At 36.0% G+C, this 17,356-nt stretch overlaps 1 protein-coding gene across 1 annotated transcript; it reads left to right on the top strand.

Moving 5' to 3' along the window:
• Positions 1-110: 110 nt before the first annotated feature.
• Positions 111-17,092, top strand: LOC148832939 (thioredoxin domain-containing protein 6-like). Its single transcript, XM_088919416.1, has 15 exons — positions 111-143; positions 1,053-1,110; positions 2,340-2,443; positions 2,877-2,948; positions 4,889-5,008; positions 5,621-5,699; positions 6,150-6,220; positions 6,643-6,735; positions 7,396-7,547; positions 12,282-12,481; positions 13,698-13,842; positions 13,926-14,033; positions 14,355-14,506; positions 15,975-16,119; positions 16,870-17,092. The coding sequence occupies exons 1-15, from the start codon at positions 111-113 to the stop codon at positions 17,090-17,092; spliced, it is 1,755 nt and encodes a 584-aa protein (XP_088775542.1).
• Positions 17,093-17,356: the final 264 nt, after the last annotated feature.

Here is a 17,356-nt window from a genome sequence, read left to right as displayed (position 1 = left end):
AGCTGTACAGTGTTGACTTTCTATGTAATAATTAATACGTTAATATTGAAGTCTGTGCTGCCAAAACAAGGCTTTGAAATAAGTTGAACAAAGCGTGACAGCAAAATAAAATGGCAGGCAGAAAGAAGGAGGTTCAGATACAGGTATGTATGTAGCCTAAACAGTTATTGCAAATTGCTGAGCTCTGCAAGAAAGTAGTCTTGAATGTAACTTAATAATAACGATAATAATGATGACAATGACAACAACGAAGTCTTAAATCACAACAGTCTTGAAAATGACCTACTGTATATATTATCATGACTCTATATCAGAAATATCATAATTAAAATAAATAGTAAATAAAAATGTTGCCTCACAGCGCTGTGGCCCTGGATTCAGTTATCGGCCTAGGGTGCCTTCTGTGTGGAGTTTGCATGTTCTACCCGTGTTCCTCTGGGTTTCTTCAGTTTCTTCCCCCAGTCCAAAGACATACTGTACTGGTAGGTTAATTGGCTTCTGGGAAAACTGGTGTGGGTGCGTGCACATCTGTGTGTGCGTTGTGATGGACTCCAGCACTCCTGCGTCTCTGAATTAGACGAAACAGTTAGAATATGGATGAATATTTAACACGTAGCTTTACTAATTTTGTCAACATTCTGTCTTCCTTTAAAAGGAAATTGACCCTGAGTTTTCAGACACAAAATCATTCTTTTTCAATGCTTGAAGTTCATTTGATTGTAGTATTTTTTATGACTTTTAGGGTACAGTCAGAACTAGCTTAAGTGGAAAAGAAATGCAGGTATTATCCATTTTACTATTTTTCAGTACTAAAGCATGGAAGTATAAAAACATTTACTAAGAAAACTGAATGGTCTACATAAAAAACTAAAACTGAAATGGGCTAAGGCAATTAGTCATCTCTTGTGAGAGCTGAAGAGTATAATTGTAATAGTTTATCCTAACATTATCTGTTTCTTAATTCCTACTACTACTTTTTACTTAATTGATCATATACCATATAGGTTAGTGCTATACAGTATGTCCCACTTCCAATTTTTTGTTTCCCATAGGCCGAAATTACAAGCCAGGAACAATGGAATGAGGCAATGTCTGCTGCAGGTCTCACAGGTACTTATTTTACAGGACAACAAAAGTTGAAGATTTTTGTAGTTAATAGACAGTAGTGTTACCACCTTGTAGTCAGATCTTCTTAGATCTGTTAAGCAAGGCTGAGCCTGGTGAGAAGTAGTTCAAGCAGGTAGCTGCGCCAGCATGCGTAGACTGCAAAGGAAAAAGTAGAGGTTTATTCCATTCTCTTTTCAGCATGGAATATGCTGCATGGAATACTTGTTCCTGAGCCTGGTCAGTACCTGGATAGGAGATCATTAATGAAACCCAAATTTCTATTCTATTCAAGCCAAAGATCCTGTATAATGATGGGGGGCAGTGTGCTGTAAGAGGTGCCATCCTTTGGATGAGATGAACAAGGGTGTTAATCCTGCTGTCATGGCTAAATTCCACTCTAAACGTGACCAGTCTTGGTCATGAGTTAGTCTGGTTCCCCTAAAGTTCCCCTTTAATTCCATTGTTCTATAATTTCTAACATTTCAGTTTGGCTAGCTTTGTAGTGACCTGCCACGTCTCTTATCCCAAAGCAATTTACATGTAGGAGGAGCAATACACAAATGCGAAGAATTATAGCCAATAGTTCTAAAAATTCATGCTTCTGTCTTTAACATTTTCAAATCAACTCACTGAATTTGTTTTGTATGTTTTTTTATCTTAGTTTATATGAAAATTACTTCTAGGTACAGTAACTGAATAGCCCCTGCCCAGCTTCATTCCAGTTTAATAAATACGTTATACATTATCATATAATATAATTAAACAGTGACGTCACATATTTCATTCGCACATTGAGAATTCTAGTCAACGTCATTTTTATGACTTCTGCACAGATGTTTTAACAAACCACGCCCCAACCTTTTAATTATTACAAAGCTACTGTACAAATGTGCAGTTCATCACAATAATTCAGTGCTTTAGCACTCCTGTGTTCCTTACTATGGTTTGTAAAGGGGAGGAGAGGATAAATAATTATCATTATACCCAGGTGATTTATATTCTACCAGCACAAGAAGTATTCCACTGTGCCAGATTAATAGGCAGTGTTCTGTTTTGGACTTGTCCCTTCTAGGGTCCCCTAAAAGATTGTACAGCATTTGAAAACAAACACCCCCATTCCCCTAAGTGTTAAAATCCAGAATTGCAGTTTTTTAATCAGTTAATTAACATGACTGGACCATTCTTCTACTGTTATACTTTGCATGCACTGTAAATGACTTCCCTATGTTTAGTTGTAGATGTCTATCAGAATTGGTGTGGGCCATGCAAAGCAGTCCAAAACCTCTTCAGAAAAATTAAAATGGAATATGGGGATGACCTCCTGCATTTTGCTGTTGTAAGTCAAATATCAGCCACAGGATGTTCGGTTTCAAGCCTGCAGCACCTTCAATGACATACTAGTACAGCTGACAGTTTTTCATTTTAACTTCTCATTTGGGACATTTATTTCATATTAGTGTACAAACATTTTTTTTTCTTTTAAGACAACATTGGTGTAACTTACTCATGTATCAGTTACTACATTTTGTGGTGTGTCTTAACCTTGCATTTTATTGGATGATCATATTAGAAAAAAGGGGAAAAACACCAGACAAATTTTAGTTTGTGTTGGAGCTGTTTTAATCTGCCGTATGTTGAAGATTGTTTCTCCTACTTACATTTTTATAACATTGACAATGTCTAGCTACATTGGAATGGTAAGAAGTTCTAAGCTACTGTATGTGGAGCAGTTGTGTAATGTAATGTCTACCTGTTCATTAAATTCAAAGGCTGAAGCTCAAAGTGTCGAAGAGCTATGTCCGTTCGAAGGGAAGTGTGAACCTGTCTTCCTCTTTTATTCTGTAAGTGTGGTTCAGAAATGTCATTATCACCATCAGAAACTAGGAATGGTTCAAAATCATAGGAAGCCTTCTTCTCATCTAGCTGATAATTAAGTGCTAATTTTTTGATTCTTCCATTCATCCACAAATGCCTTTATGTAAAAAATGCCTCCCGTTAATCATGTTTCACCATTGTCAATGACTCTCAGAAGTCTGAGTACTCAAATAAGGTTAATTCATAGTCATCTCTGTTCAAGACTAAAAAGGTTCAGTTCTTTTAGCATGTCAGGGTAGGATATCCCATTAAGCCCATTCATGTATAACTGGCTGTTTTTCCCTGGGATTATTCTAGAGCAGCAGTATCTTCTATTGAAAACAACATTCAAAATGAGATATTCATAGTACATTTCAAAATGAAAACATTTAACTGAAAGTTCCTTGAATTATATTCCACACTTTAATTATATATTCTATTATTTCCCTTCATTCTTGCTTTTAAAGATTTTTCCACATTCAAGGTAAACAAAAAAAAGAATTAAATACATCATTATTATTAAAGAAAAATGGAAAGTTCTCAAATAGGTAAATATTCAAACCATTTGTTGTGGCATTCCTAAATACATTTAGGTGCACTTAAAAAGCCATATACAAATAGTTCAGGTGGGTAGCTGCGTCAGCATGCTTAGGCTGCAAAGGAACAAGTAATAGGTTTATTCCATGCTGAAAAAAAGAAGAAAGAAAACACAACGTTTCAGCCGTGGAGCCTTCTTCTGCTCACACCTGAAGAAGGCTCCACAGCCGAACCGTTGTGTTTTCTTTCTTCTTTTTTTCAGCATGGAATAAACCTATTACTTGTTCCAAATACAAATAGTTGCATGGCCACTGATTTTTGTGCAAAAATAGTGGAACGCACGGTTTCACAATAAATTCACTCATCTCTGTAAGGTCCCTCAGTTAGACAGTGAATTTCATAACAAAGATTCAACCAGGAAGACCAATGAACTTCCAAAACAACTGAAGGATAAAGTTGTAGAAAGGTCTGGATCAGGAAAAGGTATAGATTAATATAGGACTATTAATAGACCTTAAATATCTCTTTGAGCTTGGGAAAGCTGATTATTAAAAAGTGAAAGGTCTACAGACACTCCCTAGATCAGGTTGTTCCCCAAAACTGCAGCCAGGCAAGGAGGGCTACCTCCTAACGCTAACAGCGACTTTGAAAGAGCTACAGAGTTCAGTGGCTGAGATGAGAGAAAATGCCCATGAGTCAGCAATATCCCAATGACCCCACATAGCTGGCCTTGGAGTTTGCAACAAAGTATTTAAGTGATACTGCAAACCTGAGACAGTGTTAAATATGGCTGTGGCAGTTTTTCTTCATACGTAGAGCATAGATAGAAACCTACAACTGGGTGAAAATTCCTCTTTCATCACGACAATGATCCAAGGACAAGGCCAAAGCTACATTGAAGAGGCTTAAGAACAAGAACGTGAATATCCTTGAATGGCACAATCCAAGTTCTGTCTTGAATTTTATTTGAGAATGTATTGAAAGACTTGAAAACTGTGGTCTCTAAGTGATCCCCAAGCAACTTGAAAGAGCCTGTGAAAATCTGCCAAGATGAATGAGCAACTATTACACCATTCCTGTGCGCAAAATTTGTACGGACAAACCCGAAAAGACTTGCGCTGTCATTGCTAGGTGCTTCATCACATATTGAGTGGAAGACCCAAATATTGGGTCTGAATATTTATGCACTCAACATATTTCAGATCATTTGATTTCTTGATATTTACAGTTACTTATCTTATCCTTAGAAGACTTCAGATTCAACCTCCAGGGCTTGAATATAATAGTAAGTTAAAAATGTGTATGTATGCTTATATGTGAATGTGAATAGTTTGGCGAGGCGATGTGTAGAAACTACTCTTCAACCCCTTTGTTTATTGCACACATGCAGGGTGGCAAAGCAGTGGGAATTGTGAGGGGAGTGAAAGGACCTCTTCTGCAAAAGACAATTTTAGAGAAACTGGAAGAAGAGAAGAAGAAACAAGAAATGGGTTCAGAATATGTTCCTGAAGTATGTGTATGCATTGTTTTTTTTTCCCTCTTTGTAATGAGTATATCAAGAGTTTAAAATACATACTATTTCAATGGTCTTAAGGTGCATAGCAGTCAGCCTTATCTTTGTCTGTTTGGTATTTTATGCAATCTTGCCATTAGATATAGCACTGTAAACTAAGAGACGCCATCAATCTGAAGTTGTTTTCTGTATGGTCTGGAAACAAAACATAAGAAAGACTGTCAACAAAAGAGAGAAGGCAATTTGGATCAATCTCATTCAGCCATTTTTTGCAGGGTATCAGCTTTCACACCATGTCTGGATAGTTTGCTGCAGACACTCGCAAGACTTTTGTGTGAAGAAATGCATCCTGTTATTAATGCTCTTCTCCTTAGTCATCTGGGTTGACTTTTGTGGATTCTGAATACTTCAACTAGGTCTTCTGGTACTTTAAAAAGCTGTTAACACCAATGTCTACACTGAATCAATAAATCTGCCTCTATCAAGGACCAGGAATAATTATTTTCTGTTTGACCATTATGTGAGGTGAAAACTATCAACTGGAACTTTTCTTAATTTCTCAAGCAATAGGCACAGACTTGTAACTTTAAATATTCATTCTCACCTAAGGTTCAAGAAATTTCTTTTGAAGAAGATATAGGAAAGCTTGAGAAAATACACTCAGGTGAAACAAATGAAGATCACAGTGGTGATAGTGAGTTCTCATTTCTTTTTAAAATGGGTTATCTTAAAATGTCATTAAATTCTATGAGTTGTTTATCTGTTCACAACTATTATTAATCTTACAGACTTACCTTTATTGAAGTTTGTATACTATGGGGCAAAGTCCATAGTGCAAACACATTAAAGTAAAGTAAAGTTGAATGAAATTGTGTTCAGAGCATAGATATGACTCTTTCATGGGATACCATAGGGAAGCATGGTACAAGCGTGGTTAAACAGTACAGATTAATTCTGGTAATTCTTTATAATATTCTGTCTTCTAGATTAGGATTTCACTTCTATAAGTATTAAAATAATCACAGTTCACTAATTTCTTCAGAATTGTTGTAGCCATATCAGCATATTTTGGTATTAGTTTATTCCCATTTTCTTCATACAGAGGGTTTACATGTTGTTTTGTATTCCTTTCACCCAGCTTCCTACTATGTAGCTATTATCAAGCCAGATGCTGTAGCAGCAGGTAAAGTGGAGGAAATCAAGAAAAAAGTAAGTTTTTTTTTCTTTCATGTGTTTCACTCAGAAGTAGCATTTTTCCCAAGTGATCTGTCTTTTGTATGAGCATTAGTTCAACTACCTGATTACAACAAGGTAACCTTATGACAATATTGGATTATTGGTATTGAAATGATTTTCCTGGCTTTGAGGTCACTTAGGAAATTATTGTGACCATCTTATGACATGCATATACAGTATTTCTGCTTCTTTGTTCCTTTTAAGAACAGACAAAATTTCCACTAGTAAAGTAGACAGGATATAAATATTTATAGAATATAACAGTCAACATCATAACCAACTGATTTGCATAAATGGAAGGATTCCCAAAAAACATTGAGAACAATTAGGAAACGGAGCATATGAAAAGATCCCACAGAGTGGCTCAACTGACAGCATATTTTTCATATTTCCAGGCTATAAAAGCAGAATTCTGTCTTGTTGCTGAGGAAGAGAGAATACTTACAGAACAGCAGATCAAGGATTTTTACCAGGACAAAGCTGATCAAGTGACTAATACTATACTAAATTTATACTACAGTTCCCTAAACACTAGACCTGCACCACACATTAATACAAACTAAATTATATGTCTTTCATTCAAATAGGCTTAATTTAAGGATTGTTTTAGGTTTTATTCAGAGCTAGTTTTATACATAGGATTGAGGATAAACTTTTGTGAAGGTTAAGTATACATTTTGGATGAGTGATGAATTATTATAGTAGATGCAATCGTTTTTATAGAGCTGCAGTTAAACTCAGCACTAAAATTCTGTGAGGATTTGGTTTAGGGTTAGGAATTGAGTATAGCATTTGAGTTAAAGCTAAAACTAATCGTAGAATTAAGGCTGTGTAATGGTTGTAAATGTAAATGTGAAAAATAAAATTAATGTGAATCAGCCTTTATCCAAAGTGGGAAACGGAAACATCTTATGGGTATGATCAACCTGGGGCCAGGTTGATGATAAAAAGCCGCTATTTTAAACAGAGTTTCGACAAAGTGTTTTTGAGAATTAAGATTTCCCAGTGCTTCTATAACTGTCTGATTTGTAGCTTCCTATCTGAGTCTGAGTTTAGAATTAGTCAAATGTTTGTTTAAGTCATATAAAATCTGTGTCAAGTGTTATGATTAAATGCCAAATAAATTACCAAAATGCTTTTTTTTTAAGCCAAAGTTTGAAGAGCTTGTGCAGTTCATGTCAAGCAGACCCATTCACGTGCTGATATTGAGCAGGAAAAGTGGAAAGAGTGAAAAAGATTATTCCGCCTGGGCAGAATTAATTGGTCCGGCAGATGTTGATGTAATTAAGCCACCAAAGCGGTTTGTATCAATTCATTTCTCTAGTTAAGCAAAGCTTAGTTGTTGACGTTTGTTAAAGAGTTTTTTGTAAATTCACCACATTTTGTAAATATAAAAATGCACAAAAATAATGTTATGTGCATACTTTAATAAAAAAAAAAACACGTTTTGAAATATCACTGTATACTAATTTGGATTGTGATTAAATATCTTGTTTGGGTTTTGGTTGTGAAAACAAATTTTAAAGATTGCTGATTGAGCTCTGTTGCCCAGATGCCAACAGTGAATCCTGGGTCATGCCACTTGCCAAATGTGTGCCGTCTAACCATTCCAGAAATCAGTGACTTCTACGACTCGCTAGGAAACTGCAGGCATACAGTGATGTCAGTATGTCACATTGTTCCTCCAATCGGCAATGACTTACTGTATTTGTCTGGTTCTGCAGAGGCTGCACCATGAATCCATGAAAACCATAAATGGCTCTTCAGGCGTGTGTCAAAAAAGCATGCCTATATACTGTACCTTATACTTATTCTCTCCTGATTGGATAGATACTGCCAGAAAGCTGAGTCTTAAAATGATTTATTCCAAATTTTGTGTGTACATAAAAATATAAAAATAAGCAATTCCAAATTAAAAATAATACTCTGAAGGTTGTTATAAAGCTGTATCCTAGTTTAAAACAGTCTTACTTAGCATAGTAATTCTTTGGCTCTTTCCTACTTTAAATCTGGAAATTAAATGCTTTCAATTCCAAGTAGATGTGTATTATCATGCTTCCAAATTTCCATGTCTCATCTTTAGACCAAAAAACGCTTAATCTTATGCCACATATCTTGGAAATGCTGTAAATGTAAAACAGCTTTGGAATCAGATGGGGACATTCTGGAAGCAGATTCCAGAACATACACACCAGCTTGTTTTTATGGATCTGACACAGTGTATTTGACAAGTCAGTTTGTGGTATGCCAGAATCTGATGCATTTTTACCAATGTGTAGGCAGCATTTTGTGCCGTGTGATGCAAAATAGATGCACAGTGGTCTCTAAGCAGAAATGCTCTTCACAGCACATTACAAAAATAAAAAAAAACTTTCCAAGGAAATGAATAAGTTACTGGAAGAAAACTCAGTATATTGATAAACAACCTTCTTTAAATTGTGCTTTTTGAACTTTTTTTTAAATTATGTACCATTACTTGGGTTATTGTAAAGCTTGTTTTATTTTGGAAAATGTTTTAAAAAAGAGCAGTTAAGATCTCCGGTATCCATTGCATACTAAGATCAGCGTTAAGTATGAAAACACCCGAATTAAGTATATTATACATTACAGCTAGTGTAATGTAATACTGGATAATGACATCCTTTTAGTGTTTTAATTAAAATTGATTATAACCCAGAGCTTAGAGTGAAATTCCATCTTTTTCATTGATTCACCGTTATTCAGAAAACAATGTGTTGCAAACATTTTAAGTGGTGGTGGTTATTTAAACTGCCTCAATTATATCACTGTCTGAAAATCTTAATCTTGCTTTGGATAATCTGAATAATTTCTAATCCGTTGTGGAAGATACCCAGCTCTGGTGACACATATCCAGTAACATTCACACATGAAGCATGGAAAAATAGGCAAACTTTCGAAGTCCAGGAAGTTCCTAGAATTTATTGAAAAATAAAAAAGCCCTCTTAAGATAAGCATAATTCTTCAAAATAAATACCATAAATGGTTTTAGAGTGAATGGCTAACACCGCCTCTCTACTTCTCCAAAAATACTTTATTGAAAATACAAACAAAATATTTCAGACACTCAAATTCCATTCCTGAAGACCTACAGTACAACAAACCCCACACTTTAACTCCTAACTGCTCAGTCACACACACTTTTATACACAAAAGCCATTAACTCAATCTACAGTATGTGAAAAAAGCACTCTCTCAAATTGTCACTCTCTTGTGATAATGCATCTTAGTCAATTATTCCATAATACAATTAGAATTTTAGCCCAAGTTAACTAATTACATGCACGCAAAGGCCCTATTAGGCAGCCTTTAGTGGTCTGCCCATTAAAATAACAGGCCTTCAATATACTGAATGTATAACTGCCTTTTCCTGCTGAGATATTAGAATGTGCTGTTGCAGTGCAACTAATCCTCTTACTATACAAACATTGCAAACCCATTCAATCTGACAATTATGAAACACTGAAAGTGCTCTTGCTAAAGTTGCTAATGATCTCTTAATGGAAGCAGATTCAGATATACTATCTATCTTAATTCTCTTACAGTATATCCCAGTGCTATTATACCTGTATATATTTATTAAATCATATGCCAATGCATTTGATACTGTTCATTATAAGATTTTGCATACCTGTTTCTGGCATTGCTCTTCTGGTCAAATTCTGCTATTGGCCTTGAATGGTTAAAATGTTACCTTGGTGAGTGTCATCATTTTATTTAATACAATTGAAATTGAAATGTATGTTTGTGAGTGTTATGTTTGGCAGAAACAAGGTGAATGTCACGTTGAGAAAACACTCAATACCAACTGTGAAAAATGGCAGGGGGTCTATTACCTTTTGAGCTTGTTTTGCATCTATGCATTCTTGAGCCTTTGCCTCAGCCAAAGCTCTATCCTACTGTAACTGAAACTGGGCTTTCCAGCATGTCATTGCTCATCAAAAGCCAACATCCAAATAGACAAAGACTTAAAGTAAATGCTCTTGAAGAGCCATCTTAATTTCCAGACTTCAATCCATTTAAACATTTGTGGTTTGAATTAAAAATGCACAAGCAGGTAGCAAATGGAAGCCATAGAGTCTGAAGGACCTAGAGCAATTCTGCCTGAAGAAATTGACCAAAATCCTCCTGCAGAAATGTCAGCACCTTGTAAAACAACTACAGGAGGTGTTTTGTTAGTGGAATTCATGCCAGGGGAGTATTTACAAAATATTAACTACTGGGGTGTGAAAAAATGTAACCTTGTGTGTTTTCTGTTAATTATTTAAGACAAATATTACTTTGCTCTGTGCAATGCTATTAAGATTGAAGCATAACAGGTTTTGAAGGAGGGCACTTGATTCCGTCTATAAATATTCCTGTTTCATTAGAAAACTGGAATTAGAGGACTGGAAAGCATTATAAAATAATTAATTTATTCTCCTTCATTATTATCATTAATGAAATTGTGTAGCCTATGTCATATCAAGAAAACAGGTATTTCCAAGGCAGAAGATGCTAAAGACAAGCAGAAACTTGGCTTTCCCCTCCAAATATCAGAATGTTTGCCATATTTAGAGCAACATTTGAAAAGACTCTCAAAGCTTGATTTGCTATCCTGGCCAACAAGCTCAGTTTTAACTGTGGGTACTGTGCATGAAAGCAGATGTGGTTGAGGGAGAACAGCTTTGGATACCACATACTGTATCTGAAGGCTTTTAATTTTGATTGTCAGAGAGCCTAGGAAACTGTGGAAGATCGTAATTAAGGTAAATGGAGATTTTAAAGAAAGCTGATGTTAATGCTAGATTGTTTTCTTTTGTTTTGCGAGTTGGTAAATGGGCCATCAGACTGTTTAGATACTTGTTATTCAAACTTTAGGCAGGACTCCAGACAAAAGGTTTGGAATTTATTTTGATTGTTTTGTTTCTTGAATGTTTTAAATGTATGTTCACTGCCTTGCACCACTGAAACTCTTGGCAACTTCATTAAAAGTCTTCCCCTTGTGGACACTCATTCCTTATGCTCAAGTCTAGAAATGCCACCAGATGTGGTGATTGGCAATTCCAAATGCCACAATATATGTATAGTTTTATCCACCAATAAGAGATGTGAGATAGAATCGTTCAATTGACGCCTCCTCATAACAAGAACACCAATTTAAACTACAAGGTAAACAATACTCATTTCATACAAATAGCTTCATAATGTGAAAGTGGAGCTTTTGAAATAATAAAACAAAAACCTTCTGCATAACTATTTTCTTGCCAGGAACTTACAAGAAAAAGCAAATCAGGATTGCACAAAGCTTAAAAATCAAACAATAGCTGCAAAACCTTCCTACCTCTGAAAGGTCTTAATAAGATAAAAATATTAATGCCATGAAAAATAAAGATCTTAATTCTTGTAACAGAGCATTAAACAAGTAATAAATGCATTGGAAAAGTTCAGAAGACAAAGTAACTTGATAGAAAGATTTACCCAATGACTTTAAACTGCAAAACCATCATTTGATAGCAGCATTCTGTTTCCAAGTGTCTTGGTTTGCATCTGAGACATTGACAGCTACTATCTAGAACTGCGTCTGGGATTTGACAGGCATGTCAATATTTGACATGGATGTAATCCATGGATGTAATGGATGTAATCCAAGCCATTGCAAGATTATATGTTAATTCTAAAAGGTAGTAGTTCAGGTGGGTAGCTGCGTCAACATGCATAGGCTGCAAAGGAACAAGTAATAGGTTTATTCCATGCTGAAAAAAAGAAGAAAGAAAACACAACGTTTCGGCCGTGGAGCCTTCTTCAGGTGTGAGCAATATGTACAGTATATATATTGATATATAACTGTGTATATATATTGTATATATATATATTGATATATAATATATAGCATCTATCCTCACACCTGAAGAAGGCTCCATGGCCGAAACGTTGTGTTTTCTTTATTCTTTTTTTCAGCATAGAATAAACCTATTACTTAATTCTAAAAGGGCCAATTAGGCGCACTCATTCTAAAACCATGTTGATGTTTTAGTCCTAGGTCAAGCCGTGACATCCAAGAGGAACTAAAGCTGTCATGTCACGACAGCAAGGAGCTTGCAAGCAGGGAGTTAGCATTCTTCTTTCCATCCTTTGGTGATGATGAAGGGAAGCAAACCACAGAAGGAGGGTCCAAACCCAAAATCCAAAAAACTCTGGCTCTTATTCGCCCTAGTCTCCTCAGAGAAAAGAAAGGTAATTGTAAATGATAGGTATAGCTAAGTATGTGAAAAGATAGCTCTGTTGGGACAGATTTTTAGATCTTCCCGCCCGTTCTCATAAGATGCTGAGAAGTGATGTAAAGACTAATGGCTACAGTTCTATCCCATGGTGCATGGGGAGACTTTGTTTACAGTTATTAAGTCAAGGCTTTTGAATTGTGCTTTATGACCTCAGTGTCTGTTAGTAATCAAACTAGACTTTGATTTGCTTAATTGAACCCTTAATGAAACCAGTATTTTTTTAATAAGTCTTTTTGGAACTGCTCCACTCCTTAAAATATGTTGTTTTCAGACTATGTGAACAATAAAATATCTGACAGTTGTGGAATTGGAAGCAATTAAAAAGAATGTCTATTTATTAATGTATCAATTTAATTTGGGGTTCAATTAAATAATAAACAGTTTAGATACATTGTCAGAATAGCCTGGATTGCAATACATAGTATTAAGTCATTTCAAAAGAAAACATCCAATTGTGAGGCTACATATCATATCAGAGTTTGAGGGGAATAGGAAAGAAAATCACAATTATTAGGTGATTTTGAGGGAAGACTAACACGTTAAGGACAGTAAACCCATGATTCATAAAATATTAGTTTAATACAAATCTACAAAAAATGATACAATGAAATGTGCTTAGTGTTAAAAATACTAATATACACAAATACAAATATACTAATTTAATATTGTGCAAGTCCCAGTGACTAAACACTTCAATACTGCAATAGAAGCACAAACCCACAGCCTCCCTGATGCTGAGCAAAGCCTGCAGCACATGAAGCCATTTTTAAAAGCCTGGAATTTTAGGTCAAATGCAATAAATACTCTTAGTCTTAAGTTGTTCTAATGCATTGTTATTCTCTACAATATACTGTATACTGTGTGTTTTACCTTTTAAGGGACATCTGCCCACCAATATAACTCTGCAGATCTCCAGGTTTCTATATTGTACTTTTGCCAATGCTCCGCCTCAGTAGCTTTGTCTCTCAGAGTGAAACAAACAACACGTTTTATGATTCATTAAAATTCACTGTACAGTGAGTATTTGTCTCACATTTTAAAGCAGTTACAGTATGTGCATTATGAGCAACTGTGGGCATACTGTACTGTAAGCAATACTATTCACTTACAGGCTTTGTGCTGTAACACCAAAGTTAAACATACGGTGATCCTTTTCTGTCTACCACTAGATGAGATCCTGAAGACAATTCATGAATCTGGCTTCCAAATTGCAATGCAAAAGGAATTGACCCTAACAGAGGAGCAAGCGACAGAGTTCTACAAGGATCATGCTGGCCAAGAGTACTTTCCGAGTCTGATAAAGCACATGATGAGGTGACAGAGAAACACATCTAGAGTTATAATGTGGTACCTTACTATTGCACTCTTTGTAGGGCCTAACATTCATTCTTTTGCAGTGGTCCTGTTCTGGCATTGGCTTTGACCCGAGAGGATGCAGTGCAACACTGGAGAAAGTTGTTGGGTCCAAAAACGATCGATGAAGCGAAAGGAAAAGCACCTGACAGGTAAATACATTGTGTGGAATCCAGGGTGGGAAGTTGTCAAATGAGATTAGAGTTCAAGCTGTTCTTTCTTCCAGGCTCAACAAATTATTGAAGTATTCACTGAAATATTGACTATAAAGTGTTGAAGTCTTTTTAAAATCATTCCATGAGCAGCATTTAGAGCTTTAAAAGCTTTGTATAATGCTAAACCGATGGCTTGTGCACTGTCAAAAGTTTAGAACATTTCTGAACTGACGCTTAGCATTTTTATTTCTGTGAGTGCATGCTGTGTGACTGGGTCAGTCTTTTGTGGTTTTGCTCACTGGAGTAATTTGCTTGCAGCCTGCGTGCTCAGTTTGCTGTTGACAATGTGCCAATCAACCAGTTGCATGGCAGCTCATCTCCTGAGGAAGCACAGAAAAATCTCAACTTTTTCTTCCCTGTTGAGCACACCCTGGCTGTTATTAAACCAGATGCTGCCAATAAACACAGAGGTAAAATTGTTTCCCCTGATGAACATAAGTTCAGGTTAAACTGAGAAAATTATGGTTTTAGAAAGGCAAAATACATACATATACAATATTGCCAGCAGCATGCCGTGATTATTTGTGAAAGTACTGTTCTTGTAGCCGTTTCATATGGTACTTGTGTATTACAACCAAAAAACTACTGGATTTCAGATATCAGCAGAAATGGAAAATAGTTTAAACAGCAGGGAAGTGGTACATTTTGTGTTTAAAATATGAAAAATGTACATTTTAATTTTGAAAATTAGAGACTACACATTACTGTTGGCCCATATATTTACATTAGTCTAAAGGTAAATCAGTCAGACTTGTCTGAATGCTGGCAGCACGGTGGTGCAGTGGTTAGCATTGCTGCCTTGCGGTCCCTGGGTTCAATTCCAGATCTGAGGTGTTATGTGCTTGAGGTGTGTATATTCTCCCCATGTTCATGTGGGTTTCCCCTGGGTGCTCCAGTTTTCTCCCACTGTCCAAAAACATACTGATAGGTTCATTGGTTTTGGGAGAAAATCAGCCGTGATGTGAGGGATATCAGCACATCTGTGTCTGTGTGTGTCCTGTGTTGGACTGGCATCCTGTCCAGAGTGTACCCTGCCTTGTGCCTGTTGGTTGCTGGGACTGGCTCCAGCTCCCCTGTGACCTTGAATTGGAAGAAGTAATTAGAAAATAGAGGGATGTCTGTATCCCTCTGTGGATGTCTAGGATGTCTGAATAGTCGTATTCAAGTGCAGTGGTGGTTGATTTTGGTTATGTACTGTATGCCTTAATAACAAAGGTGAGAAATTGGGAGGAAATAACAAAAAGAGTAAAAAGCACTAAATAAAAAATCAAACATTTTTCCAAATTGTGCCCAGACATATTGGATGTTGAGCATGTTTTTTCTTTAAGACAACTTAATCCACTGGTGCATCGGTCATGTTTAAACAGTAGCTTAATGTAATCTGCTTCAGACCGACGTCTAGGATTTCAGATTTTCAGTCTGTTTAAAAGGTAGCATGAATATGGTACAGCTTCCATATATCAATCTGAAAGGATATTTATGATAGTATACAATAAAAAAGTTGGGTAGCTGCTTCAGCATGCATAGGCTGCAAAGGAACAAGTAATAGGTGAAATGCTGAAAAGAGAAGAAAGAAAACACAACATTTCGGCCGTGGAAATGTTTGTTGCCAAATTCTCAATGTTGAACTTACAACTTTAATTATTAAAAATTCATGGTTTATTTAGAAGAATTTTAAGAGTTGTAGTTTTGTAAATTAATCAAGTCCACATTTTTTATGTTTGGTTAGTTCTTCCCTTAGATGTACTTATCTTAAAAATAGATGTGTCTTGCATTAATTTAGGCTTACACTTTAATTTAATTTAAATAAATAGATAACACTTCATTAAAATGTTTGGATCATATTGGGCAAATATTACAGGACAGTTTTTTTTTCAGATGATATTATCAACAGTATCAAAGAAGCCGGGTTTTGCATTTCACAAGTAAAAGAGACCAAGCTGACCAAAGAAATGGCTGCAGAGTTTTATAAGGATCACCAAGGGAAAGTGTTTTACGATCAGCTTGTCGCTTACATGTCCCAGTGAGTATGTTGCACACTTACTGTATGTGTTAGCTGATTCAGAAGAAGTGTTGAATTTCTAAGTGATGTGAAGGTGAAGTGTGATTATTTAGTCATTTCCTGATAAACAAGTGCCTGTTAACTTGTATGAGCCTCAAACGTGTTCTCACCCAACAAGTGTGCGCACAACCATGTAACATCACATAGGGAAGTATAATGCTATGTATTTTAACGACCTTAATCCATCCATCCATGCATTTTTTAAAGGTTTCATCCAATTTAGGGTTGTGCAGGAGCCAGAGCAAGGAATGGGTACAATGCAGGATACACCCTGGACAGGATACCTGTCCATTGCAAGACACACACAGACACACAAACTCACACCAGAGCCAATTTTCCCAGAAGCCAATTAACCTACCAATATGTCTTTGGATCGTGAGAGACAACTGGAGCATCGGGACAAAACCCACATGAACACAGGGAGAACATACGAACTCCACACAGATAGCACCCTATGTCCAGAATTGAACCCAGGGTCTCAGCATTACAAGGCAACAATGCTAACCACCACACCACCGTGCTGCCTATATCACATTAAATATACAGTGTTTCACTAAGACTGCTTTTTCTCCTTAAATTATTATTATCTCCTATTTTATTGTTCGATATTCTTTTCAAATGAGAGTTCTATTGGCTATTCCGCTGGGGAAGAGATTTGAATCGGACTGTGAAATAGGCTTCTAATAGAGATCATGTTACTTTTTCTTGCAGGGGTCCATCTGTGATGATGATTCTTAGTAAAGAGAATGCTATTGAGGAATGGAGGAACACGATAGGCCCGGTGGATCCAGACGTAGCCAGGCAAATCGATCCTAACTCCCTTCGAGCTCAGTTCGCCAGAAGTGTGCTGGAGAATGCACTTCATGGATCTTCCAATGTGGACCATGCCAAGAAAAACATTCGATTCATATTTGGTGATATTGACTTGAAGTGACAGAAAACAATAGATGCCATTAGTAATCAATGAAAATGAATTGTATCAAATTATACATTCTTTGACTTTGAAGACAAAATTATCATTCCTCTTGCATAAACTGCAACATAAAGAATATACAATGCACAGTAATAAAAGTTAGCTAACACGTTATTGCTAAGCTCAAACATAAATTCATAAATAAAACAATTGAATACACCAGGTACTCTATATTAATAGTTGTTTTTTTTTGTTGTTTTAACTGTTGTTTTCAATAACAGACAG

Source organism: Atractosteus spatula, chromosome 6, assembly GCF_055471065.1.
Source record: "Atractosteus spatula isolate fAtrSpa1 chromosome 6, fAtrSpa1.hap1, whole genome shotgun sequence".
In the NCBI taxonomy this organism is placed as follows: domain Eukaryota; kingdom Metazoa; phylum Chordata; class Actinopteri; order Semionotiformes; family Lepisosteidae; genus Atractosteus; species Atractosteus spatula.
This window is presented reverse-complemented; position numbering and strand designations above follow the sequence as displayed.